General features: G+C 36.1%; 2 protein-coding genes across 3 annotated transcripts in view; both read left to right on the top strand.

Moving 5' to 3' along the window:
- The window catches only part of LOC142344625 (trafficking protein particle complex subunit 2-like), a 580,178-nt gene that overhangs the window by 497,252 nt on the left and 57,012 nt on the right, over positions 1-25,914 (top strand). The window lies entirely within an intron of this gene.
- Positions 25,096-25,914, top strand: part of LOC142344619 (vacuolar protein sorting-associated protein 51 homolog) — a 56,626-nt gene continuing 55,807 nt past the window's right edge. For both annotated transcript variants that reach the window (XM_075396427.1, XM_075396426.1), the window contains exon 1: positions 25,096-25,451. In XM_075396427.1, the coding sequence (XP_075252542.1) occupies positions 25,100-25,451 (352 nt within the window). In that variant the 5' untranslated portion in view covers positions 25,096-25,099. The remainder of the gene's footprint in view (positions 25,452-25,914) is intronic.

The following is a 25,914-nucleotide window of genomic DNA, read 5'->3' as shown; positions in this document are numbered from 1 at the left end:
TTGTCTTTTTCTGAGTTTAACGGTCGTTACTGGCCAACAAAACGTTTTAAGTCTTGCAGATGGGTTACATGACAGAAGTCCAGAGACAGAAAATGGTCTCCAGAACAACATGCAGCCAAAGATCACCCTCCCACAGTCCCCCCGCCCCCCATTGCACCCCCCGCTGTGCTCCTTCAATTAAGCTAGAGCTAGCCTCACTGACACATGGGTAGCCACTGACGAGGCCAACCGCTCACCGGTCGTTTGAGAGCGATTCGTCCGACGTTAGTCGGTTATGTTTTTACATGTTTTTGCTGCCTAATCGCCCTGATCAGGGACGGAAGAGATTTGGGCATCTGACAGTGAACTTTTTCTTCGTTCCAAGCTATATTCCTTTTAAGTGGAACACCATTTTTCCCGAGGTCCGAATTCTTATGTTCTAGATTATGTTCGACAATGGTTGACAAAGTCCGTGGTCGCTTGAATGCCTGCAAGTTGTTTTTAGAACAATTTGTCGGAATATTGTTAAAAACGAAAATTACTGCAATTTAAAAAAATTGTTAATGTTAATCTGCTTAGAAAAATGGAGCCGAGAGTTTTCACCAATGCAGCATTTTCTAAGGTGTGCGCGTAAATTTTTCTCTTGGGTGTGAGTTGTTTAATTGCTCTCGAAGGAAGTTAGGCAGTTATCGTAAACATTTGCGTTTCTTATGCTAGCTTTTTACTTGACAGTTTTCTAGAATATTCTTGATTTCACTTCTCGAGTGTTTTTCACGCTTGACTTTCTGAGTGATTTCAATTGTTGCTATTGATCTCTGTTGTTAAAATAAAACCGATTGTGAGTGATGGCCGCACATATGCCGTGCAGCGTAGAGGTTAATGTCCAAGACTCTTATCCGAGAGGTCGCGAGTTGGCACCCATCTCCAGTCAGAAGTTTTTGCACCTTAAAGGGGTCTCTAGCATGTGCACCTTCTAAAATGTTTGCCTTGTCAGTCATTCGAGAGCAAATTCGTTTACTTTCGGCACCTTATGGAAGCATTGCGTATATCGTAGGACTCAATATCGAAAATCTCAACATTGAGTAGAATAACTGAAGTTTTCTGTTAGTTTTTTCAATAATTTCTATCTTGACTGCATATACAGAAAGCACTCAAACCTGTTTTCTGAATCTGTGCCAGCTCTATTTATATTTTGATTCTTTTTGGAATTCTAATAAGTTATCGGCTGATTTTTGGTATTCTTAATCCAAATGGGGTCGAATGGCTTGCATGTCTTTTACGAACCAAAGGTGCGTATTGGTATGCTCTCGTTTTTCATCCTTTATAAATAAAAAAAATGATATCTGGCATATTATTGCGTTACATTTCCGGCAAAACTATCTGAGAATAAAGCAATATCATTGCCATTTAGTATTTAGAATTTTAAGGCAAATTCATGAATCATGGCATTTCGTAGTTATATGTCTTTTTCGTCAAGTTCGTACAAGTTTCTATAATGAATGTTAACTTACAGTGAAGATCTCGTTGGTGACAAAAATGTCCAATGATTTCAGAACATTGCTTGATAACTAGTTCTTACTTTCACTCAGTTGTTTATCTGCTGTGTTTCTAGCTCCTATTTATTTCTAAGCCGTTAAGTTGTTGTAAGAATCAATGCTACTGGACTTTAGAATGTGTGGAAACTTAAGGAAAAATTGCAGGGACGTAATTTTGAAACAATCTTGGAAATATATTTTTTCAGGTGGCTATTATCAAACAAATTGAATCTGACTGTCGGGTTAGGGCCAAATTTGGAATTACTGGAAGTTTTTTTGTGCATTTACTGCTGAATGAGTACAAATTATCAATCAAAGAGTTGGTTCGTCTTTTCAGCACAAATAATTGCTACTAAAAGTGAGCTAGAACATGTCAATACCGGTATATTGGTTGATAATCATTTTAAGCTGATTACCGGACACTGTTTCCAACTATTAAGCTGTCTTTTTTGTACACTTTTAGATATAAAATGAAGTTAATCGACTGGTGTATATGTCTAGCAGTTGGTTTATATGTTATCCTCTTGTCCAGCTTAGCGCTGCTTTCCGATCAAGATCTAAAATCAACATGTCCAATTTTGTTTTCGGTTGTCGAAAAGTGCAACGTGGTTGTCCTGAAATCTGGCTGGCTTCTGACCGTAATTGCATATTTGTTACTCAACTTAAAACGTTTCCTTTGGGCTCTGTTTCCAATATGCTTATATACAGGTAATTGGTACCTTGTAACATCGTTGTTCAATTATATAAAGTATGAAGTAACTGATAAATCATTAGACATATCGGGGCACATTTTCATGCTTTCGTTTTCATTTTTTGTACTTTACCCATCGTTTCTGGCATTTTCGCAGGGTTTTATTGGACAAAATATTGCGAGTGACATAGCGTTTGCGTACTCTTCATTTTGTCTGTTCATGACTAGTATCACAGCTTTGTTTTACCATACATGGGTGGAAAAGACATTGGCAATTATTATCTCAATCGCCACATTTTGGGTTACTTCAACTTTTGTACAAATTTTAAATTATAAAGTGGAAAATTTGGCACAACCAAAGATGGACTACGAAAAAGTTAAAGAAAAGGTCACGGTTCCTGGGTCGAAAGCTGACGACAGGGACTGCTAATTTGACAAATTCTATTAATAACTATTGGGAAGAAATTCAGCTCATGATGTGCATCTCGTGATCTTAAATTGATGTTAGATAGCTTGTTATGAGAAATTATGGAACACTGACAATTATATCCCATAAAATAGCAACATTGAAAGCGTGATTTAATTAATTCCTAATTGCTCAAAACGATTCTACTGAAATAGAGTGCTTATACTTTCAAAAATTGTGATTACTCGTTTCTGAAACCGGATGAATTGATTCTTCGGAAAAGATGAATTTTGAGAAGCCCACACTGGGGCCATAATGTTAACAGAATACTCAGATTGTGTCTATAATGAAATCACGTTTCATTTTCAAAACTAGCCGAATTGCTGATTGCATGGGTAATAAAATGGGTTTTCATCTTATAGATCTTGAGCTCACTCGAATCTCATGATTATTTAACCTGGGTGAAAATGAAGCACAAAATAAATTCGAGAGTCCAGTACTCCAGTCATTCTTATAAAGAAAAACCCTATAAATGCAAAGTCTGCGTAATTTGTTACTACCATCTTGTGCCATAATTGTTTCAGAGACAGCACGGCAAATCGATAATATACGCTTGCACATTATGTTCCAATCCATCAAATCATGTATAATATACGAAATAAGAAAACCTTAAAAGGAGAATTTGAACAGAAGTGAACCCTTGCTTCACTTTCTACTTGACCGGTAATTGTAAATTATCTTAAAGGTCTGCCTTCTTACAGAACGATTGCAGTCTCCAATTTGTCAGTGCCCAATTCTGAACAGGCAAAAGTTCGTTGTGGAAAACTATTATTTCATTTTTTTAGATTCTCTAATAGGTTTTTCATTGTTGTGAAAACTTTTGGCAATCAAGCAATGTTTTTTTTTTTAGCTTTTCTGTATGTTAAGTTTGGTTACGCGTTAAATTATGACGTTCTAAGAAAACAATAAAAGTGTACTTATATCAACAACATATTCAGTCTTTCTTCTCTCTGTATTATAGTTCGGATGTATTCTGTTTCGCCCCCCCCCCCAGCTTAGTGAGCATAAATTTTTTATGACCCCCAGGCGCACGTGCTATTTTCTTACAAAGTAACGTGCTATATAACACCATATAATTTGTAACTGGGGGTCATTAAAAAACACTGGGGGGGGGGGGTGAAACAGAATAGATCCTATAGTTCTTTAAAACATTCCGATGTACATAATAATAGTTTAATATTAATTGCTCTCGAGCAATTATTGTAGACGTGTGTCTTTTTTATGCAAAATTTTCGCTTGACCGTTTTGACTTCTCGCGTGACTGTTACACCCTTGACTTTTTCGTTTTCCGTGATCTAATTTTTCCTCTGTCACAAGTGTCAAGCTGAACTTTAAGCGGCGGAAATTCACTACTAAAATTTAAATGAAAAATGCGCCAAAATTAGTGTAGTTTATAAAAAAAGGTTTTTTATTTATATTTTAAATTAAATGGAGTTTTAGTGATATAATAACCTCTAATGACGTCATTTGAAGTCATCAAAGTGGATTTCGTCCCCCACCCCGACTGAAGCAGGCTGCAATAGATTTGAGCTCCCACTAGTCGTTCGAGAGCAATTCTTCCAACGTTAATGGGGTATGTTTCAATTGGTAGACGAAAGTATATGTAAAAACAGTGCATTCTTAATCTGCAAAACAGCACATCCTTAATCTGCATCATATAAAAATTAAAAAGATGATGACAAAAACATCCAGTTTTTCAATCTGACATTTCAACATGCGATTCGACAATAACTCGAGAAATTCCATTGATTGGACTTTCTAATTGTAAAAGGAAAAATAAGGAATCAGGTTAAGAATTTTGTGTCAAATGTCTTGGTTAGCTCAAATTTTGTTTTCCAGAAAAGGAGCGAGCTGTTTTTCTAACGCTGAAATAGATTTTCTCCCAATATCATTATCAAATTTGATTTTTTCGAGATCGGTGGCAGATTGAGAAATGTCTACTTTTAGAGAATTATTTTTAAGCATTTGATTTTGAGCATCATACAATGGGCGCAAAATGGTTGGGTTTCGAATCGGCAAACCAGTGCTTCCTTTGGTTTCAAATCGGCAAAAATTAGATAAATACTGTTTTATCTTGAATAATTTTAAATTTCCGCTGGTTGTAAAAGACGAGGAAGCTGATTTGTGGAAGAAAAATAAGTTTCAACTTTTGCCAGATAAAACTATACATTTTTTTCCAGTGAACAGAAACTGCCTAGTGTAATGGATTTGGTTTTGCAGAAAAAACGTTGAAAAAGAACAAACCAAACATTTTTAAAGCCCACGCAGGTTTTTCATATAACTGGCCACTTAATATTAATTGCTCTCGAGCAATTATTGTAGACGTGTGTCTTTTTTATGCAAAATTTTCGCTTGACCGTTTTGACTTCTCGCGTGACTGTTACACCCTTGACTTTTTCGTTTTCCGTAATCTAATTTTTCCTCTGTCACAAGTGTCAAGCTGAACTTTAAGCGGCGGAAATTCACTACTAAAATTCAAATGAAAAATGCGCCAAAATTAGTGTAGTTTATAAAAAAAGGTTTTTTATTTATTATATTTTAAATTAAATGGAGTTATAGTGATATATAATGACCTCTAATGACGTCATTTGAAGTCATCAAAGTGAATTTCGTCCCCCCCCCCCGACTGAAGCAGGCTGCAATAGATTTGAGCTCCCACTAGTCGTTCGAGAGCAATTCTTCCAACGTTAATGGGGTATGTTTCAATTGGTAGACGAAAGTATATGTAAAAACAGCACATCCTTAATCTGCAAAACAACACATCCTTAATCTGCATCATATGAAAATTAAAAAGATGATGACAAAAAACATCCAGTTTTTCAATCTGACATTTCAACATGCGATTCGACAATAACTCGAGAAATTCCATTGATTAGACTTTCTAATTGCTAAAAGGAAAAATAAGGAATCAGGTTAAGAATTTTGTGTCAAATGTCTTGGTTAGCTCAAATTTTGTTTTCCAGAAAAGGAGCGAGCTGTTTTTCTAACGCTGAAATAGATTTTCTCCCAATATCATTATCAAATTTGATTTTTTCGAGATCGGTGGCAGATTGAGAAATGTCTACTTTTAGAGAATTATTTTTAAGCATTTGATTTTGAGCATCATACAATGGGCGCAAAATGGTTGGGTTTCGAATCGGCAAACCAGTGCTTCCTTTGGTTTCAAATCGGCAAAAATTAGATAAATACTGTTTTAACTTGAATAATTTTAAATTTCCGCTGGTTGTAAAAGACGAGGAAGCTGATTTGTGGAAGAAAAATAAGTTTCAACTTTTGCCAGATAAAACTATACATTTTTTTCCAGAGAACAGAAACTGCCTAGTGTAATGGATTTGGTTTTGCAGAAAAAACGTTGAAAAAGAACAAACTAAACATTTTTAAAGCCCACGCAGGTGTTTCATATAACTGGCCACTCTTATCATAAGAAAAGAAATACTAGTTATTTTTCAGTGGGAGAAAAGCACTTGCACTGAGAATTTGACTTTTAAACAGGAAAAATATATATAAGGTACTATTTTTTGCAGGAGTGAATTTCTGTATAGTCCTATTGAATCAATTAATTGCCTTCAAATGCAGTTTGTTGCAATTATATTAGTCCTGTGGTCTTTTTTATGCGATTTTTCGCTTGACCAATTTTTCGTCTAACTCATTTCACTTTTCGTCATCATAATCGGGATAAACAGGTAGCGCTCGGAGGGAAATAACTGGCCGAGCAGCTCTCTTAGAGCCTCCTCACGCCTTACTGGTCTTTAAGTATGTGATTCAACAAAACTGTTTCGAGGAGATAATTTGAAGGTGTGAAAGGCGCGGTTCTGAGTCTTAAAATTTTTGACCCCCTTCCACTCCACCAGCACCAGCACCACCTCCTGCAACCCGGCGATTTAGACCCCTCTCTCGTCCTACTCTCCCACAGCCCTACAATCATCACTTGACCGCCCCCTCACTCGGCTTACACCTACCTGATGCATCCCTAAGCTCCAGCGAGCTACTACTGAAGCCCACCGCTCGCCAGTCGCTTGAGACCAATTCACCCGACATGTTCAGTTGTCGGAATTTAATTTTTCTTGAGGTCTTTGCAGTTTCATGGTTTTGTTTCTAAATTTAATCTGCTATTTTTTAGCCTATAAAATTCCGAGCATAACGGAAATGTATACAAAGGACAAACGTCTGTTTTTGAAAAAATTATATGAAGATTTGTTTTTGAGTTTTGCAAGGAGGACTTTTTGACATCGATCAACCAAAATTACTCAACAAACAGTACTAGCACTCAAAATATTTAAACAGATGAATCAGTAATCCATTTTTCTCTTTATAATCAAGGCAGCGTTTAGAAACTGAAACAACTGCTGAATATTCAATTTTGCTCTACCAAAATAATCGCTGATAATTTGACTTTTTTAAAGAAATATTCAGCCGTTGAGAGGAATCACGTGTTAACAATTTTTGCTCGTTGTCTAGAAAAAATGCATGTTTATTTTTTGCATAAAAATATTTGAGATCCTGGCAGTTTCCTAAAACCAGCTGAGTTATGGCGATATTTATATGGAAAAAGTTACAATTTCTCCAAGTTTTGGTCGACATGTTCCATAGATGAAACATGGCAAAGATTTAAGGTGAGTAGCGAAAAGTTGGCTAGAATGTTGGAATATTTCCGAGTTAGCGTTAGATTTCGACATAATGCAGTAATGCTCAAAACAGATGTTTGTAAACGCTTAAGTCCCTTCGTCTAACTTTATACAATTTGCAGCCTTAAGTGATGCTATTTTTCTGTTAATTTTTTGAGGTATACCTGTAATCAATATTTTTTGCAATCTTCGCTACATAAATAAATCATAAAATATTTTGTATTTCGGTTTTCAGTCTAATGTATCATTATTGTTCTGTTACGCACTGATTTCTAATGTTCCTCATGGTGTTTTCTGAGGTTAATAATAGCAGTAAATAAGGTGATTAATTGTCATTTTTCAAGGACTTATTTTGATGTTTCACAGCGCGATTTTTAGCGGATATATTTTGAATAAAATTAGCTAGTAATAGCCTTTTATTGAGCGGTTCGGATGCGCGATATATCCACTAGTTTGCCTTGTATTTTTTAGCTTTTCTCAGAGATATTTAGCTCTATAGAAGCCTGTTGTAACTTAGAGTTATATAAAGATTTTCCAGTTCAATCTTTAATTATTTTTTAGCAATAATTATTCAATAACTTTAGCAAGAAGTTTCTCTAGTTTTATCAAGTTTTATAGTATGTTAGGCAACTGATTGTCAGGGTGGTTCTCCGGTGTTCTGTTGATAGTGGGTTCCGCAGGGTTGTGCCTTGAGTTGTATTGGTCCTTCGCAAATATTTACTGATTTTCAAGTTGGGCAATTTCCGGCTTTTGTACGTCTCTTGATGTTTGTTAAGTACATATACAAGTTCCGTATTAGCACCTACTTTATCAGAATAATTACTTCACCAAGTACATAATCTCTCACAAAGTTATTTACTGATTATGTGAATTTATCATCAAGAAACTCAAAAAAGTAAATATCGAGGCTTTTAGGCACTGGATATGTTTGCTATTGAACTGTCACTTCTGCGGTTGTTTTTCGTAAACATAAACAAATTAGAGGTTACAGGCCTAGATGGAAACACTAGCTATATATGGCCTTGAAACTAACTGAATATTAATTAATATAAAGCACTTAATTATGGATATTTTAAGGAATATCATCACGTAACTATGAGGGACGAAATAGGGGCGTGACACTACCGGACTTTATGAAAATTTTCCATGAAAATTTTGGGAAAGAACTGGGTTTTTACAATTTTTCTATAAAACATGTAATCTGCACGAGTATAATGATATAAACATTTTTTTGTTGGAGCCACCCAATTTATGTTTTCTTAGAAAATAGTTTTGGAACGAAAGCATTTAAGTTAAAGACTTAAAGAAGTTAAGAGAAATAAAGTTTAAGTTAAGACAAATGGAGATAAAGGTTAAAGTGAGGAAAGGTAAGACAAGATTAAGAGCTTTAAAGGAACATTAAAGATGTGAAAGTGCGCTAATTTCAAAGTAAATAGGGGGAAGATAAATGAAAGTTAAGGTTAAGAAAAGACATTGAATTAGCACTGAAAATAATCACGATTATCTCGTTAAATAATGGCTCTTAACTTTGAGAAGGAGGATAAGAAGGATGCTGGTTAAATGAAGGGTTTAAAGCGCTGGTTAATTTCTGGAAGTGAACAGTTATTTCGAGTTTATAAAGCACTGATTAGTTAAGCTTATTGAGTGAAGGGGTACTTAAATTGTTATAAGAATAATACTTGTCGAACTTATATAAGACTGTCAAGAGCTTAAAGCATACTCTCCTCTCGGGTTAAAGCGTTGTTGTCCTTTGCGTCTTCTGTGGTAACTTGTTCGTCTTCTATATTAAGTTTGTCTGTTTCAAATGGAAGATGCGCTTTTTGTTGGACAGTTAGACAGTTGAAGGAAAACTTGAAGATTGCTCTCCCTATGAACAAAACTCATGTTTCTTGCGGAGAAGTCTAAAGTTTTTTTTCTTCTGGTCGTCAATTGCTTTGTCCAGGTGGTTGTCAGTCGTAATTCTGTCGTCGGGAGTAGGAACTACAGAGGTGCATGTTACTCGTGCAATACTTTTCCGCCTTTTGGCTTTCCTTGAAGCCTTTATGGATTAGTGCATTGTATCGACGCATGGTAGTTACTTCACTCTATCTTTGCTGGATGATATGTTTTATGTCAGGCTGTTCACACTGGGCAAGGCCAAGAACTTCTTTCCTTTAATGTCCTTCATTTGGACGCTTGAGGTCCTGTTCGGGGAGAAAGGAAAAATGTCTGAGAAAAACAATTTTCATCACTTTTTGCACGAGCTCTTCAGTTTCGTTTTTCATTGTCTTTCGCTAGCTTTGGCAATTTGTCTGCCTCTCGAGTATATAACGAACGGAAACCTGTGGTGCTGTACGTGCAGTTCATGGACAGCAATATGTTTTATTCTCTGAAAGTTTGGCTGAAAGTTTCCCTCAGTGGGCAGATATCCAAATGGAACTCGATATTGTAAAACTTTTGCAATGTTTTTGGTTTTGTGACCAACTATTGCTGTTATGACATGTTATGTTGGTTCCTTTTGTTCGTTCGCCTACTGGATTCAGGCTTCTAGGTCTAGTTTTCTCAATATGGCACTTATTTATGTGATATTTACTTGTTTCAGCTGCTCTCTACTTTTAGGTCGTGTGGTGATGTGTGTATTTATTGATATTACTACTAAATATGGTGTTTAAACATGTTGAATTGTGGTTATTTGGTTAAATTGTGGGTGTGTGATGATGGGGATAGTGGTTAGGGGGTCGAATTGTGCAGTTTTCACATGTTTTTCAGATTATTTGTTGTCAATATGTGCTTCAATATTACTGTCGGCCCGAATAATATCACTCTGGGGTGCTGCAGCAACGGGACCAGGTATGTGTCAAGGAACTGGGTTCACTGGTCTCGTTTGCTGCACCCAGAGTGTAATATCCATAATAGTTCTACTGTAGATATTAGCTTAGACGACGGAAAAGATAGTTGGGACTGGATCGTAATATTATTATTAGTATTCCTATTATTATCTTTATTATTCGGGATTATTGGGATGTGGAGGAGAAGGAGGGGAAGATGTGTGGGAGGAAGGAGAGAGAGTGAGGGAAGAGTTGGAAGATCAGGAGGGCGAGGGAGGAGTGGAAATGAAGGAGACGACAGTATAACTAGTTATTTATATTTATTTATTTAACTCATTAACTGACTTGTAGTTGTATATGTTTAGTTGTAGTTTGGCTTAGTTTGTCTTAATATACTGACTAATATACTTGGTGCTACTAATATTTAATAAGGTGCTACTAATATCATAGTAATTAGTATATACTAAAACTTGTTTTGTTGGGAAGAATTGAGGACATAGTAAGGGGAGAAATAGGCAGAATTAGTGAGGCGTAGTGAGTAAGTAAATGTTAGTGAAGGGTGTAAGTTTGTGTTCAGAGTGATAATGTGTTTTTTACGTCATGTGTTGTTAACTATTAGTGGTCATTATAGCAATGAGTATTTTAACTGTTGTTGTGCCAAATCAATCGAATTTTAGTGGAATTTTGAGGCAGTTTATTCATTTTGATAGCATTTATTCAGTTTGGATGATGCTGAGCGGTACTTGACTGGTTCTACTAGGACAAGGGGTCAGTCCGGTCAGAGTACTAGTGGTGGTGGTACCGTAGCTGAGGATAGCGCCGATGAGAAATGACTAGTGTCGGTGCAATTGTATTCATCATGTAGTTTAGTTTCATCTATAGGTGAGTTTTTACTTGTTATTTGGCAATTGTAGCTTTGATAGTTGGTTTTTACTGTTGTAGCTAGTAACTGTGAAGCATGTGAGCATGTGGTATTGTTTTTGTGGCAGTGTGTAGCTATATAATGACATATTTGGGAGTGCAAGAATTGTGATATAGGGACTTTTTTCATTTTTGAGCATTAACTTAACTTTACTTGTGAAATACTGGTTATAAACTGGTTCTAATGGTTCTAGATACTTGTCCTGGTTGTTAGCAGCGCTTGTGTGTAATTTGAACTGGTTTAGAAGAATATTTGGCACTAATTTTCACATGTAATTTTTTCGTAATTTTGGCCATTTTTCCGCATCAGGTGTTAACATTTCCACTGGTGTTACATATATGTGAATTTTTCGATTTTTATTGAACTTTGGGCCATTTTTTTGGCTTAGCCCACTCAGTAGACATGGGTGGGGAATAACTATGCTATAAATTTAGGTTTTTCGGCACTTTTTGGTCAACTTTTTCACTAATGTATGAAAATCCGAAAAATGCGAAAAATTGAGGGCTCCAGCGTCACTGAATTTTTAAATTGCTCATATCGGGCTCAAAATTGGTAGGTCGCTTCAGGGGCTCAAAAAACGCTGCAGTGCAAAAATTTGGCGCAATTTGAGCATTTTTCGCAAAGTTATGACTGTTTTCGTGATCTGAACCTGGCTATTTTTGAATCATGAAATTTCGGTCTGAATAAGTCGTCACTGTTCATACATTATCGGTATTGAATGGTTAAAATGGTACTGTCTGTGCTTGGTACTAATGTATATTACTGAATTATAGGGTTTGAAGCTATTTATCGGGTCAGAACTTTGATTTTTACGTCCAAAATGCTAATTTTCAGGCGTGATTTTTCCACTAGTTGAGCTTCTTCGAGACATGTGTCAGTCTGGTGATTCTCTAGTGGCTTAAATCAGATGCTAACGGTTAGTACTGATACCTGTGGTTATCAGGGGTAGCATTTTGGTAGCTCTGGAGTTGATTAACTTATGTTTTGTGCCAGTTTTTCTGTGAAATTTACTAAATTTTTACTTGTGAAGCATCATGTTTTGTGCATAAGTTGACATAGATTGGAGATAATTGATTTTTGACAGTAATTGTGGCTCATACTAGTGAGTACTATGTTGGTAGCAGCTATTGGTTCAGTTTGGTGCATGATTTGGCTTTATTATGCGGAGTTTTTCACTTTAGAATTTTGGGCTAAATTTGATCAGATGTGCAATTTTCGATTTTTTTTCACTTTTTTCAACATTTATGAATTTCTATGCGATTGTATGGGTTTATTAGGCTCAGACAACTACTAGGGAGACTGAATATTGGATATGAGCTCATAATTTGGCTATTTGATACTATTTTTCTGGTCTAAATCTGGCTCTATTTTTGGCGAATTTGAGAAGAGTCTGGTAGGCTTCAGTTTTATACTATTATTTCAACATTTTACTTAACAATTTTCAATATTTTTGATATGGGCGTGTAGAGCTTAAGCATGCGGATGTTTTGAGCTAATAATATTGGGTTTTCGATCAATATTTCGGATTTTATGAACTTGGTCGTAAATTTTCACAAATTCTCCAAAATTGAGGGACCCAGCGTCACTCAATTTTTAAAATGCTTCGATTGAGCTCAAAATTGGTGAATCGCTTTATCTGCTCAAAAAACCCTGCAGCGCGAAAATTTGGGTAGTTTCAACTGTTTTTTCACGAGTTATAACGTTTTTGCTGCAGTGAACCTGGGTTTTTTGAAAAGGCTCAGATAGGGGATAGGTTATTGGCTATGAGGCTATGAAAAACTTATTCAAAATGATTGATATTGCTATGGTTGGACTGCTCATGAGTAGGGCTAACTGAATTAACAATAAAATTGGTCATATACAGGTATTAAGATGCATTTTTGATCACTTTTTCTGGAAATTACACTTAAATTTTTGTGATTGTTATTTTGGCAGTCTTTTCTCAGCTTGTATTGGTACTAGGGGGCTGGGAGTGCATATTCTGAGAGTTAGCGTGCTGGTTCTGGAGTGCATATTCTGAGAGGTGTGGGCGTGCTGGTGGTATTGTTAATTGCTGTCAGAAGTTAATAATATTGACTCTAGCTGGAAATAACTGATTTTTTCCTGACAATTGTGGCGATTTCAGAGCTTATTTGGGTTTAAGTCTTCATGGTTGATACTGGGATGAGCTGGGACTGGTTTTTATGATACTACAAGGCTAGTGGGGGGTTGCGCTAGGGTTGTAGGGGGTATAGGTGGCTTTTATTGGGTCAGGCGGAGAATAAAATGAGAAAATTTTTGAAGCGGAGGATTGAAGCAGAAGCGCAATTTTCGTTATTTCGTCATTTTTCAACATATACTTGGAAATAATGGGTTTTAATGGTTGTCTGAGGTTTTACCATGTAGGTGGCAGCTGGGAGTAGCTGCTGGGGGCATTTGGAACAATTTTATGACTGTTTTTCTGACGCGAACCTAGGATTTTCGGAAGGGTCAATTTTAAGCTAGGTTTTTGGTACTTAGAACGGGTCGAATGGGGTCAATAATAGCTGGAATTACTTCTACTGGGTAAGGGCTTTTCAGAACAATAGGTTAATCCAGGTTCAGACAAGTAGTTCTGGAGATATAACAAAATAACTAGGATTTGAGGTCAAAATTTTTCGAATTTTTGGCGATTTTTGGACTTTAGGGCTAAGTTGCTCAGGCTTGTTGGGCTTTTGGGGTAAATGAAGGGTACTGCTAGACTGTACTGGGTCTGTACATGCTAATGCATATAGATGGTTATGGGTAGAGGGTCGAAGACTTGACATATAAGCTCAAAAATGATAAAATCCAATTTATCATAGCCACTGGCGAGTTTTGGAAGACTTAAGTGTGAAATTCCTGCATCTATTACTATTTCTCTCAGTTCATAGAGACTTGCTAATACGGATTCGTATGTGGGTTTGTGGTAGTATCTAAATTTGGTAACTAAACTGAAGATATAACGTTCAGAAATGGGGTCGAAATAAATTAAAACTGAGCCAATATCAGGTGGATATCTAAGTCTAATTGCACTTGGGGCTGCTGGGTACCAGCTTTTGACTTGTCGGGCTAATCCCTTTGCCATTGCAAGGTCTGCTGATATACAGTGTGCAAAAAAGTATGGAGAGTATAAGATATCTGTTGGTGAACTTAGATATGTTGCATTTATTTCTTGACTAAAGTTATTTAGGTTTTGATTTGAAGAGCCTGGTGAAGAGTTTTTTGTTTGAGATCTGGTTACTGGTTTGTTTGCTGAACTGCTGGGCTTTTTCCTTGAATATTTTGCTATACTTGCTCTAACTTGATCTAGTTTTGTCTCTCTACTTGGTGTATTTAACTGTTTTGCTGCTTGTGCTGATGCTTTTATTGCTTCGCGTTTTTCTTGTTCCAGTCTGGCACGTGCGTTTTTTGGTCTAGGACTGCCTGATCTTCTGACTTGGTTGGTTAGGTAAGGGTATGTTCTATCTTCTTTATGCAATATTTTTTCTCTATCGCGTTTAAATCTGCGTACATTTTTTTGCTGTTGGTAGTCTAGTGATTCGAATGCACTTTTCTCTGGTTTTCGTTTAGGATTAAGGTCGCGCTCTTATTTTTCAGTTAACGCAAATTGTTCTTCTCGTGTTTCTGGAGGGGACTCAACATCTAATGGTACTATTGCTGGCTGAGGTTGCTGGAGTGGTGAAAACATTTCATCATCTGATGAGGATGATACTAGAGGAACACGATTTTCTGGTTCTTGCTGTCGAATTTCATCAGCAATTAGTGGATCAACCGGTATTCTTGCTATTTGATCAGCATCTAGTTTCAGGTCAGCTAGGTTTTCGTCTGAACTACTATTTTCTTCAAATAAATTAGGAATTGCTTCATCTGAGCTTGAAGAATCAAATACTGGAAGATGTACTGGAGCTGTTCGTGGTCTAACGGCTGGTGCTATTACCCTTGGTGGGCGCGGTGGTGCTGCTGGATGTGCTGCTACTGCTGGTCCTGCTAAGGGTCCACCTAGTGGGACGTTTATAGTCACTTTAACTGGGTCTGGTTTCACTGTTTTTGATTGATGGATTTCCTTTTCCTGTTCATTTATTAGTTCCGGGATATGTTTATCAAACAAATCTGGTTCCATGTGTTGTTTTCTAGATGGATCAGGTTGAAATTTTACAGGGTTGATAATCTCGAGGTCTTCAGGAGTTTCACTTGGTTAAATTGGTTTCAATCTGATTCGATGAACACATTGGGTGTAATTCGTATTTACTTTTCGAATGATGTAATTAGAGTCAGTAAGGGCTTTTTCCACTTTATATAGCGGTAGCCATTTCTGAACTTGGGAAGCTATTACCGTTGATTGCTCTAATAGTTTAGGATTCAATAGTAAACAGAATGATTTTTCCGGAATCGGTTTTGCTGAAGCTTTTCGATCATAATACTTTTTGTACTTCAGGTAAGCAGTCGTTAGTTTTTCTTTGTTTTCTGCGAACTTTTGCATCATGGCGTCTTGCAGTTCATTTACAAAATCCGAATTTACTGCTACTGCATCCATTACTTTTCTGGAGAACCTAATGTCAAGGGGCTATATGGGTTCTCTGCCATGGAATAATGTTGATGGACAACAATTTGTCGCTGAATGATATGAAGTATTATGAATAAAAGTTGCAAGAGGAACATATTTGTGCCAGTCTTTCCATTGTTCCTCAGTATTGAGTTTTAATATTCGTTTCAGTGGTCCGTGAGATCGTTCTACTGCTCCAATAGTTTGAGGGTGCTTTAGTGAGGCGTGCTTCAACTTTACTTCTAATAAACTTGCTAATTCTGACATTAATTCTGAAGTAAAATTTGTTCCTAAGTCACTAAGTATCGTTTGAGGTATGTAGCTGTGCTGGAAGAACACCTTTACTAGTTCGCGGGCTACTGTGTCAGCGTATCCATTCGTTAATGCAACTGCGAATAGGTACTTTGTGAAAACATCTATTCCACTCAGAACATACTTATATTGTGATGACTTTAGGGGGCCTACTAAATCAATTTGTAGCATATCTCCTGGATATGATTGTAGAGAACTGACTGGTTGTAACTTTGGTGTGATGTGGCTTTTTGGTACTCTGTTAAGTTGAAGACAAGTGAGGCAGTTTTTGATGAAACTAGTGAAATGTTCGGTGAAACCTGGGTAATAGAATCGCTTTCTGAATTCTTGAATTGTTGCTTTAATGCCTAAATGACCTGCTGTTTCTGAGTTATGGAGTCTATATATAGTCTCATTCCACAAATGCTTAGGTACGCAGAATTGTTTATGAAGTACTTTTCCAGTATCATCATAAAAATTCCGGTATAAGACATTCCCTTCAAGAATTAATCTGTTTAAATGTTTGTGATACTTTTTTAAATTGGTTGAAGCGTACTTTAAGTCTGGTTGTTGATTGTTTTGTTGAAGCCAGTTTATTACTGTTCTAATGTCTGTATCTTTTTGCTGCTCATCTGCTAAGTTAAGGCTAATTAAGTTGTCTGTAAGATCTGGGAATTCATCTAATGGATTTGGGTACTCAATTAAATTTATTTCTTGTTTTCCACCATTAGTACAAAACCTGCACCGTGGTAACTAGCGTCACAAAGAATTACATTCTGTAGGCCTGGTTTTGGCAATTGCAATGTTACATTCGTTGCTTCCATTAGATCCTTCTTTATTACTTCTAATGCTTTTACGTGATCTTCGGTAGTTTCTATCACTGCAGGAGCTTGTAAAATGACATTAGTTTCTCACCTAGATTAGGTATGTAATTACGGAAGAATTGAGTGAAGCCAATTAGTCGTTTTACTTGCTTTGTTGTTTTCGGCATTTTAAATTTATCAAGAAATTTCGTTATTTTTGCTTTTTCTGGTGATATTCCTTCTGCACTGATGTTATTTCCAAGAAATTTCATTGTATCTGTTGCTATTTCACACTTTTCGGGCGACAGTTTCAGACCGGAGTGACGTATACAGATAAATATTTCTCGCAAAGAGGGTACCAATTGTTCAAAATTTGTTACTGCATTTCCGATATCATCCATAAACTGGGTACAATTTCCTGAGGCTAAACATTGTTGATTGTTTTGTTGAAGCCAGTTTATTACTGTTCTAATGTCTGTATCTTTTTGCTGCTCATCTGCTAAGTTAAGGCTAATTAAGTTGTCTGTAAGATCTGGGAATTCATCTAATGGATTTGGGTACTCAATTAAATTTATTTCTTGTTTTCGTTTAAGTTTAATTAGCCCTTGAATTTCATTCAATTCGTTATTGAGGTGCTTCTTTTTGTACTCTCCGTATAATCCCAGGGTTTTTAATTGTTGAAGGATTTCATCAGTAACTTGGTTTCCAAGTGCTTGGTGTTCATCAAATAAAGCATTCATTTCTATATCAGGGTTTTGTGCTTCAGTATCAATTTCTATTTCTCTGACTGGAATTCTATCTGTTAATTTCAAAGACAGTGTTGCTGTTTTGTCGTTCTCCATTCTAGAGAGGAAATCTGCAGCGTAATTAGCGCGTCCAGGAATGTGAGCAATTACTATATTAAATGCGAGTATTCTGTCTAAACAATTCCAAAGAGATGGCGGTAATACTTTTGACTGAAAGAATTGTGTGAGGCTTTTGTTGTCAGTTAGTATAATTACTTGTTTGCTTGATCCCAAAATGTAGTGCGAAATGTAGTCCAGCGCGTAGTACAAAGCTAGGAACTCTTTGTAGTAAATTGAGAAGTTTAATTGCGTAGCATTAAACAAATGCGATCCAGACGATACGAGAGCGTATGTTTTCTTCTCTTTCTTTCCTGTTTCATTAACGTAGTCTTCCATCATTAGTACAAAACCTGCACCGTGGTAACTAGCGTCACAAAGAATTACATTCTGTAGGCCTGGTTTTGGCAATTGCAATGTTACATTCGTTGCTTCCATTAGATCCTTCTTTATTACTTCTAATGCTTTTACGTGATCTTCGGTAGTTTCTATCACTGCAGGAGCTTGTAAAATGACATTAGTTTCTCACCTAGATTAAAACTTGCTTTGTTGTTTTCGGCATTTTAAATTTATCAAGAAATTTCGTTATTTTTGCTTTTTCTGGTGATATTCCTTCTGCACTGATGTTATTTCCAAGAAATTTCATTGTATCTGTTGCTATTTCACACTTTTCGGGCGACAGTTTCAGACCGGATTGACGTATACAGATAAATATTTCTCGCAAAGAGGGTACCAATTGTTCAAAATTTGTTACTGCATTTCCGATATCATCCATAAACTGGGTACAATTTCCTGAGGCTAAACATGGGTCCAAGTAATGTCTAATAAAGGAACTAAATCCTGTTACTGACTTATTCAATCCTTGTGCAAGACATTTATAGGCATAAGTTCTGGAAGCAAAGTTAAATGCTAGCAGTTGCACTGATACATCGTCTGCCATTTGCACACAGTGGTATGCTTGAGAACAATCAAGTTTCGTAAACAGTTTTTCCCGGCAAAGTAGTTTATTGCGTCACTCATGTTGGAAGTTGGGAAATTTGTATTCACATAATCGTTTTTCAGCAAATGATATACTTTTCTCAAGTCAATTAACAGTCTGTCTTCCTGAATTCTTTCGTTGTGCGAAAAGGGGACTACTATATCTTGATTGAGACAAAGTTGTTATCAGTCCGTAGTAATGCATTAATGCTAGTTCTACTTGTAACTCATTTCTCAAATGGACAGGCGTTGGAGGTCCTTGTTCATAAATTGGTATGCTTCTTTCTGGAGTTAACTTTATTTTTAAATCTGTATTATATCCGACGTCAAATCTGTTTCGCAAAGATATCACTGAATTCAACTAGTAGTTCACCTACTACTGCTCTTTGCTCATCATTGAGGGCCGATTTTTCCCACGGGAATTTGCACAAAAAGGTTATTTTGTCCTGATGGTTACCCGATCTAATTTCTCCATTTCTTGCAGTTTTAGCAATTGCTCAAAGATTTCTCTCTGCAAGGGCGACAAATTTTTCGGATCTGGGCACGTTTCAGTCGTTGGGAACCACAATTTTTCATATTCTGGGGCCGGCTTTGCTGGTTGGGCCTTTCTTTTTGGCGTATCTGTGACTTGAATTAATTGATTTATTTCTGTTAAATAATTTTCACTCATTTTTGCTACATTTATTAATTGAGGATCTACTTCTAACAACTTTTCTGCTTGATCAGACGTTAAGAACGAGAATTTGGCTATTTCTTCGCCTTTATTTATGGTAATTGGGTGATCAGTAATGTTCAGGACGTAGATGTAAAGAATATTATTTTCAGCAACTTTACTTAATGATGACGTTAATATTACTTCGCTATCTTTTTCAAAGATTTCATTTGGAATTATTACCCCACAAAGGTCAGTGAATGATTCTAGTTTATCGTAAAGCTTGCACTCTAATACTGCTTGTTGATTTGGCTGTAAGACTTGCTTTTTCTGTGTATAAACTCCAAATTTTTTACGTTTTACAACTCTTCTGGGTTGCTTTTCTGGCTTTATTTCATTTATTTGTAGAGTTTGGTCAGGGAATTTAATGTAGCTTTGTCCTGGGCAGATGTTAACTTTGTGTTTAACGAAGAATGGGTTGCCTAATATTACAGGAGTTGCTTCTGTAAATGTTTTTGTGCCCAATTTAAATGTAACTTTAATTGCTTTGTCAATTTTAACTATTTCCGTTTGCCATTTTTACTTTATCTAGATCAGGCTTTTCTATTTCTGTTATTGAATTGATATTTGTGTTAATTAGTTGCCTGTAAAACTCGCGGCTTATCACGTTTGCAAATGCTCCTGTATCAATTAGTTCACGTCTTTCTAATTCTCCATTAAATTTAATTTTGACATAGGATAATGTTCTGCCTAAAAGTGGGACAATGCTGAATAATTGCTGAACATGTGGTGTTGGCTTTGGTGTGGATTGAGGTACTTGTGTTCGGAGTTGCACAGATTGATTCACTTTACATTTATTATTATTACTTTTGCGTTTTCTACGCTTTTTGTTACTTTTATTATAAACTGGCTCTATTACTATATCTAAACTAGGACTAGACGTGCTTTCGTTATAATGATTAACTGAGTTTTTATAATTTTTATTTGGTTTTTAAAGTTGGGTGGCTTTATTAGTTTTTTTGTTGATTTAATGGAAAATTCATACCTCTCATATTTCTATTTTGAGGAATACTTGAACGATTAAACTGGTTTGCTTGTTGACTACCATATCGGTTTTGTGATGGGCTATCATAAACTATTCCCTGTCTAAGAAGGTTTTGAGGGATATTTTTTGTTGGGAACCGATAAACTGGTCTATTAACATAAGCTGGGTGAACAAATGGGGGGCTATCTGAAGGTTCAATCCAATAATTCCGAGTTTGTGGCTGTTCGTTATGATAAAATGGTCTAGGAGCATTAAATTGTGGTCTAAACTCTCGGTAATTATTAGCACGGGGGGCATACTGTTGCTGGGGCCGATAGTTTTGCTGAATTGGACGATAATTAGACTGATATTGGGGGTAATTTGGCCGATAATTTTGATATTGAGGGCGGAAATTTTGTCTATAACTTTGTCTGTAGACTTGTTGAGGGTAATGTGGTGTAAAAATGTTTACTGGGCCTTGTTCTGGTCGCTCATTTTTAGGTGCTGTTCTCTGTTCAAGTTTCTGCTCAAGTTCTTTTTGATTATTTGAAATAACAGTTATTGCTTTTAACATTTTATCAGTATTTGTTTGTTATTTCATTAAATCCGTCATCAAAGTGCTCTTCTCTGTTACACATCTCCCTTATTGCAATCTGTTGGCTAGCTAAGGTGCATAATTGATCAATGGTATCTGTATCTGGCCTTTCTAAGAGCTTAGGCTTAAGCCAATTTGGCATAGACTTAGAAAGAAGCGCTTCATTTGCTCATTTTTTCGATTTTCTGACATCTGAAGGGCAGAATCTCTTGCTGCTGTCTCTCTTTCGAATCTACGAGCTTCTGGGTCGCCTACTCCTGCTGGCGCTACTACTATTTCAGGTGCTGGATATGCTTTATTGGCTTCAGTTCTTAACTTTACTAAGAAATTTTTAACAGTGTCTGTTTTTGGATTAAACTTTTGATTCTCTAACTTTATAATTCTGATCTCTCTCAAATCATCCTGCGTGAATCTATTTCTTAGAGCTGTTATACTGTCTTCGAAGACTAGTCTGGTAGCCTCTGGTAGGGTTAAGAAGTATCGTAAAGCGTCTCCTTTTAAATGTAATTGCAGAAAGTTCGCTTGTTGCGCGTTTGCGATTGCTGCAACTCCGATTGCACCTGTTATTAGTTGTTCAAACTCGTTAAAATTGTCCGTTTCTGATCCGGAAAAAGGCGTGATGTTGATCTGCGCGTGTGCCATTTTGCTTTTTACCCGATAAGATTATATACTTTTCGTTCAATCAGTCTTACTTTCGTTCTTAAGTATTAAATAGCACACTTAACTTAATGGAGAGATTAAGGGGTTTTAAGAGATGAAAACAGTTAAATGAATAGCACAAGAATAACAGAAAAGAAACTACTGAAACCATTCGTTCGGAAAATACTAAAGATGGGCTGCTTATAAACCTATTCCTAAAGCTCCGGTCGAATCGTCAGACTTATATCGTTGAAGCCGTATGGGCCGCCGAAGTCTCACCTCTAAAGATTGCCCCTTAATCTAGGAAAATTCGTGGGGACCACGACCGCAAGGCCTTGTGGAAGCTGCACTCAGATAGGCAACAGCATAATGACCGAAGTCACTGTTTGATTCATTAACCTCCGGAGCTGGGCGGGGAAATAAAATATAATTGTTTTTTATTTTTGTTTAAACTTTTGTTTTGCCCTCTTTTAATTAATGTTTAAGTTATGGTTTCAGTAATTTAGCTTATTCTGATGTTATCTGGTAATCAGTAATGATGTTGTCAAGGTTAATATCTCTATCAGATTGAACTTTGTTACGAATAAGGCCAAATTTGCGAAATTTTTGGTTTAGACTTTTTGCTGTCCAATAAATTGCAACACGTTTATCATCTTTATCTAGCACATAAATAACGATGGATTTATAAGCTGAAGAGGAAAGAGCGCTTACTATCTGAGCTTGTGTTTTATTGCTGTTATGGGTGTAGTTGATGTTATTGCCTTCGATTTGTTCAACAAATTGGGGGGAAGCGCGACAATTATTAGTAGCGGGGAGAATTTGTTCTTTATAAATTGACATGAATAAAGCACCAAAATTAATTTTACAAATTCATTTACTCACAATATCCTCGTTTGCAAATACCCTGTGTTGTTTTTGTCCGTTGTGGCGGCTGTGGTTGAGTTTGTTCCAGTTATTGTCCACTCAAACACTTTTGAATTGTTGTTACACTTAGTCCACAAAGACACAAACACAGTTTCCACCCATTCTTTCCTTTGTTACTGCTTTCTGCATTATCGTCTTGCTCGGAAAAGAAGTGCTGGATGTGGTTCTGGATGATTGGAGGCTCTTAAGGTAATGGAGAAAAAGCAAAAGAAGAAAATGTCGGAAGAAAGAAGGAAAATGTCGAATTTATCAAAGAATTATTCAGAATTTCGGTTCGTTAAACTGGAAAACAGTTAATAACTCCTGTCACCATTTTACGCACTGATTTCTAATGTTCCTCATGGTGTTTTTTGAGGTTAATAATAGCAGTAAATAAGGTGATTAATTGTCATTTTTCAAGGACTTGATGTTTCACAGCGCGATTTCTAGCGGATATATTTTGAATAAAATTAGCTAGTAATAGCCTTTTTTTGAGCGGTTCGGATGCGCGATATATCCACTAGTTTGCCTTGTATTTTTTTTTAGCTTTTTAAGAGATAATTAGCTCTATAGAAGCCTGTTGTAACTTAGAGTTTTATAAAGATTTTCCAGTTCAATCTTTAATTATTTTTTAGCAATAATTATTCAATAACTTTAGCAAGAAGTTTCTCTAGTTTTATCAAGTTTTATAATATGTTAGGCAACTGATTGTCAGGGTGGTTCTCCGGTGTTCTGTTGATAGTGGGTTCCGCAGGGTTGTGCCTTGAGTTGTATTGGTCCTTCGCAAATATTTACTGATTTTCAAGTTGGGCAATATCTGGCTTTTGTACGTCTCTTGATGTTTGTTAAGTACATATACAAGTTCCGTATTATCACCTACTTTATCAGAATATTTACTTCACCAAGTACATAATCTCTCACAAAGTTATTTACTGATTATGTGAATTTATCATCAAGAAACTCAAAAAGTAAATATTGAGGCTTTTAGGCACTTGATATGTTTGCTATTAAACTGTCACTTCTGCGGTTGTTTTTCGTAAACATAAACAAATTAGAGGTTACAGGCCTAGATGGAAATACTAGCTATATATGGCCTTGAAACTAACTGAATATTAATTAATATAAAGCACTTAATTATGGATATTTTAAGGAATATCATCACGTAACTATGAGGGACGAAATAGGGGCGTGACATGTACCAAAAAGTCTCAATTATTCTCGATTAAGGATTTATGTTCTTCTGTACTACAGAACTTTCTTGACTGACTGGCAAAAAAAATTTCATCGTTGAGTTAAGAAATTGCAAAAAAGGCAAGTTATGTTTGCAGAAAAACCTATGTTTTTAATTTTTAAAAGAGAACTGTTAATCATTTCCCAAATGGGTATCGGAGATGGTAGTTTGGCAGTTCTTATAAATATTTATTTTGGAATTCATTTTAATGCCAAATTGAGGCCAAAATAATACTTTCTTCTGTTGATAAACATTTCGATAAAACATTGCGATCGGGGCTTATCCCGCTATGCTTTATTCATTATTAGCCTGTTTCTTGTAAAAAAGAATTAAATCAGTTTTAGGTCAACTTTGGAGAATTTTTTAACCGGAATTTTGAACAGTTCCTGCAAATACTATCCGATTTTCTGAGGGTCATGTGTACAGACCTTAATAACTGATCGCGAAGTAAAGCATTCTTGCATTCAATCGTCATTGTGCCTTTATTTTAATATCTGAAAACTTTCGTCATTGGAATTCTGCACGGCAGGCATAATTTTTGTTGAGCCGGCTTGTTTGGAGTGGAAAATCTATGTCTTGAAAAATTCTATCTACAAATATGTACTATCAGGGCCAGTAGAGCTGAAATGTTTGAAAGGTTTTTTGAAACTTGTAAATTTGTTTGATTAAAAACAGAAAGTTATTTGCAGGGTGTTGTTGATAGATTTTGAATGCCAGATTTTAAAGAGGGCTAAATATGGATTTGAAGACAATGCATAGTTTGAGTCAAAGCGCGTAATTGTTCGTGCAGTTTTTGCGACGTTTAGCTTTCTTTCTAATACGGGGTTATTTCTACAATTTTGTAAGGTCTCTCTGAATAAAAATAAGTTCAAGTCAGACTCAAAGAAATTTCTTGTCTTAAAACCTTTTTTTGTCAAGACACATGCTCTAATGATTATGCCAAGAAACATGCTGTAATGTTGGGAGAGCGTCGAGTCGGGACTTCAAGTGTCGAGAACGTATACGGTTCTTCAACTTTTTTACTAGCGGTATTTTGAGATGTCATATTGCTCAAAACTTGTTCTTTCTCATTAATTGTGCAAAATCATTGTATGAACAGAAAGGTTTTGTAACGAGATACGATATTGTCAAACTTGAGAGATCTTTTGAAGTATATTTGTCGAGTAATCATAAGTTTTTCCTCTCGCCATTTTATATAACCATGAAAAAAGAGTGAAAGGCGGCCTTTTTATATCATAAGGGCATATGGTACAGAATTGTTTTGAATATTTAAAACCTCGATAATTTTTTTTATTGGAAATTGTGTAATTTCTTTTCTCGAGTTCCTAGAATTGAAGCTCATCTAATTTTTCCGGCCAAAACGAAGTTGAAATAAATTATATTCAACTGTGGTTTTACAATTTGCGTTTATAATCAATATTTGATTTTTTAAAGAAAACTGTGCTAATTTTTTCTTTATTTCTCATTGTATTATTTCTCATTTACATAGATTTTTCTAGGTGAATATACTGCTTGTTTAGATTCTGAACTTTCTAACTTTGCAAAGGAGCAATTGAACAATTTTTGATTCAAAATGATTCAATGTTTCAGATTGAGTTGTTTAACAGCAGTTATCCAAAAGAACAGATTGAAGCTAATGTCATCTCCGGCTGGCGGTGGTCCCTCAGGTACCCCTGATGGGCGCCGAAATCGCGGAATGCTTGCTTCTTACTATGGATTAGCTGCGATGTCATCCGGAAATTCGCCTGAGCATGTTGAATCGCAAGGTGACGCTCCAAGTGGATCTCAAGTGCCTGGAGAACAGGATAGTGCAGATCCATGTGACTTGGATTCGGCCTCTTTCAGCCCAGAGTTGTATTTGAATAAGATTATGAAAGAGAAGAGTCTTACTGAGTTGATGGACACAGAACACGAGATGGTCAGACGTTAGTTGCCTCTTCATGCCGCGGATAAGAGATTTTATTTCAGTTCAGACCTTGAGTGGGGTTTTGCCGGACTTCTATCCTCTAATGCCGGTCGTTACTTTTTAAATGAGATAACCAGCTTCATCGTCATGAAACGCTAAAATGGGAAATGTAGAAATAGAAGTGCTCGAAGGATAATCATTGTCTGTCTTGTAAGAGTAACTTAATCTGATTGGTCTTTGTTCTTGCGCAGAAACTTTGTATTTTACTCAATTGTTAGATTGCTTGTGCTGTGCCTGAGGTGAATAATAATGGATATCCTAATGATGCTTCAATAAGTCTATAAGTGAGGTACTTTGAGACGAAACTCGAATTTTGCCGCCGAGCATTTGAATACTTTTGTGCTTAAAGATTGAAGTCCATTATTTCTTTAGCCAGAGTGTTGAAAGTAACCGAAAATATTAACTTTATAATTTGAAACGAG

This window comes from Convolutriloba macropyga, chromosome 8, assembly GCF_964194025.1.
Source record: "Convolutriloba macropyga chromosome 8, txConMacr16.3, whole genome shotgun sequence".
Classification (NCBI taxonomy): Eukaryota; Metazoa; Xenacoelomorpha; order Acoela; family Convolutidae; genus Convolutriloba; species Convolutriloba macropyga.
The sequence above is the reverse complement of the archived record's forward strand: the minus strand, read 5'-3'. Positions and strand labels throughout refer to the sequence as shown.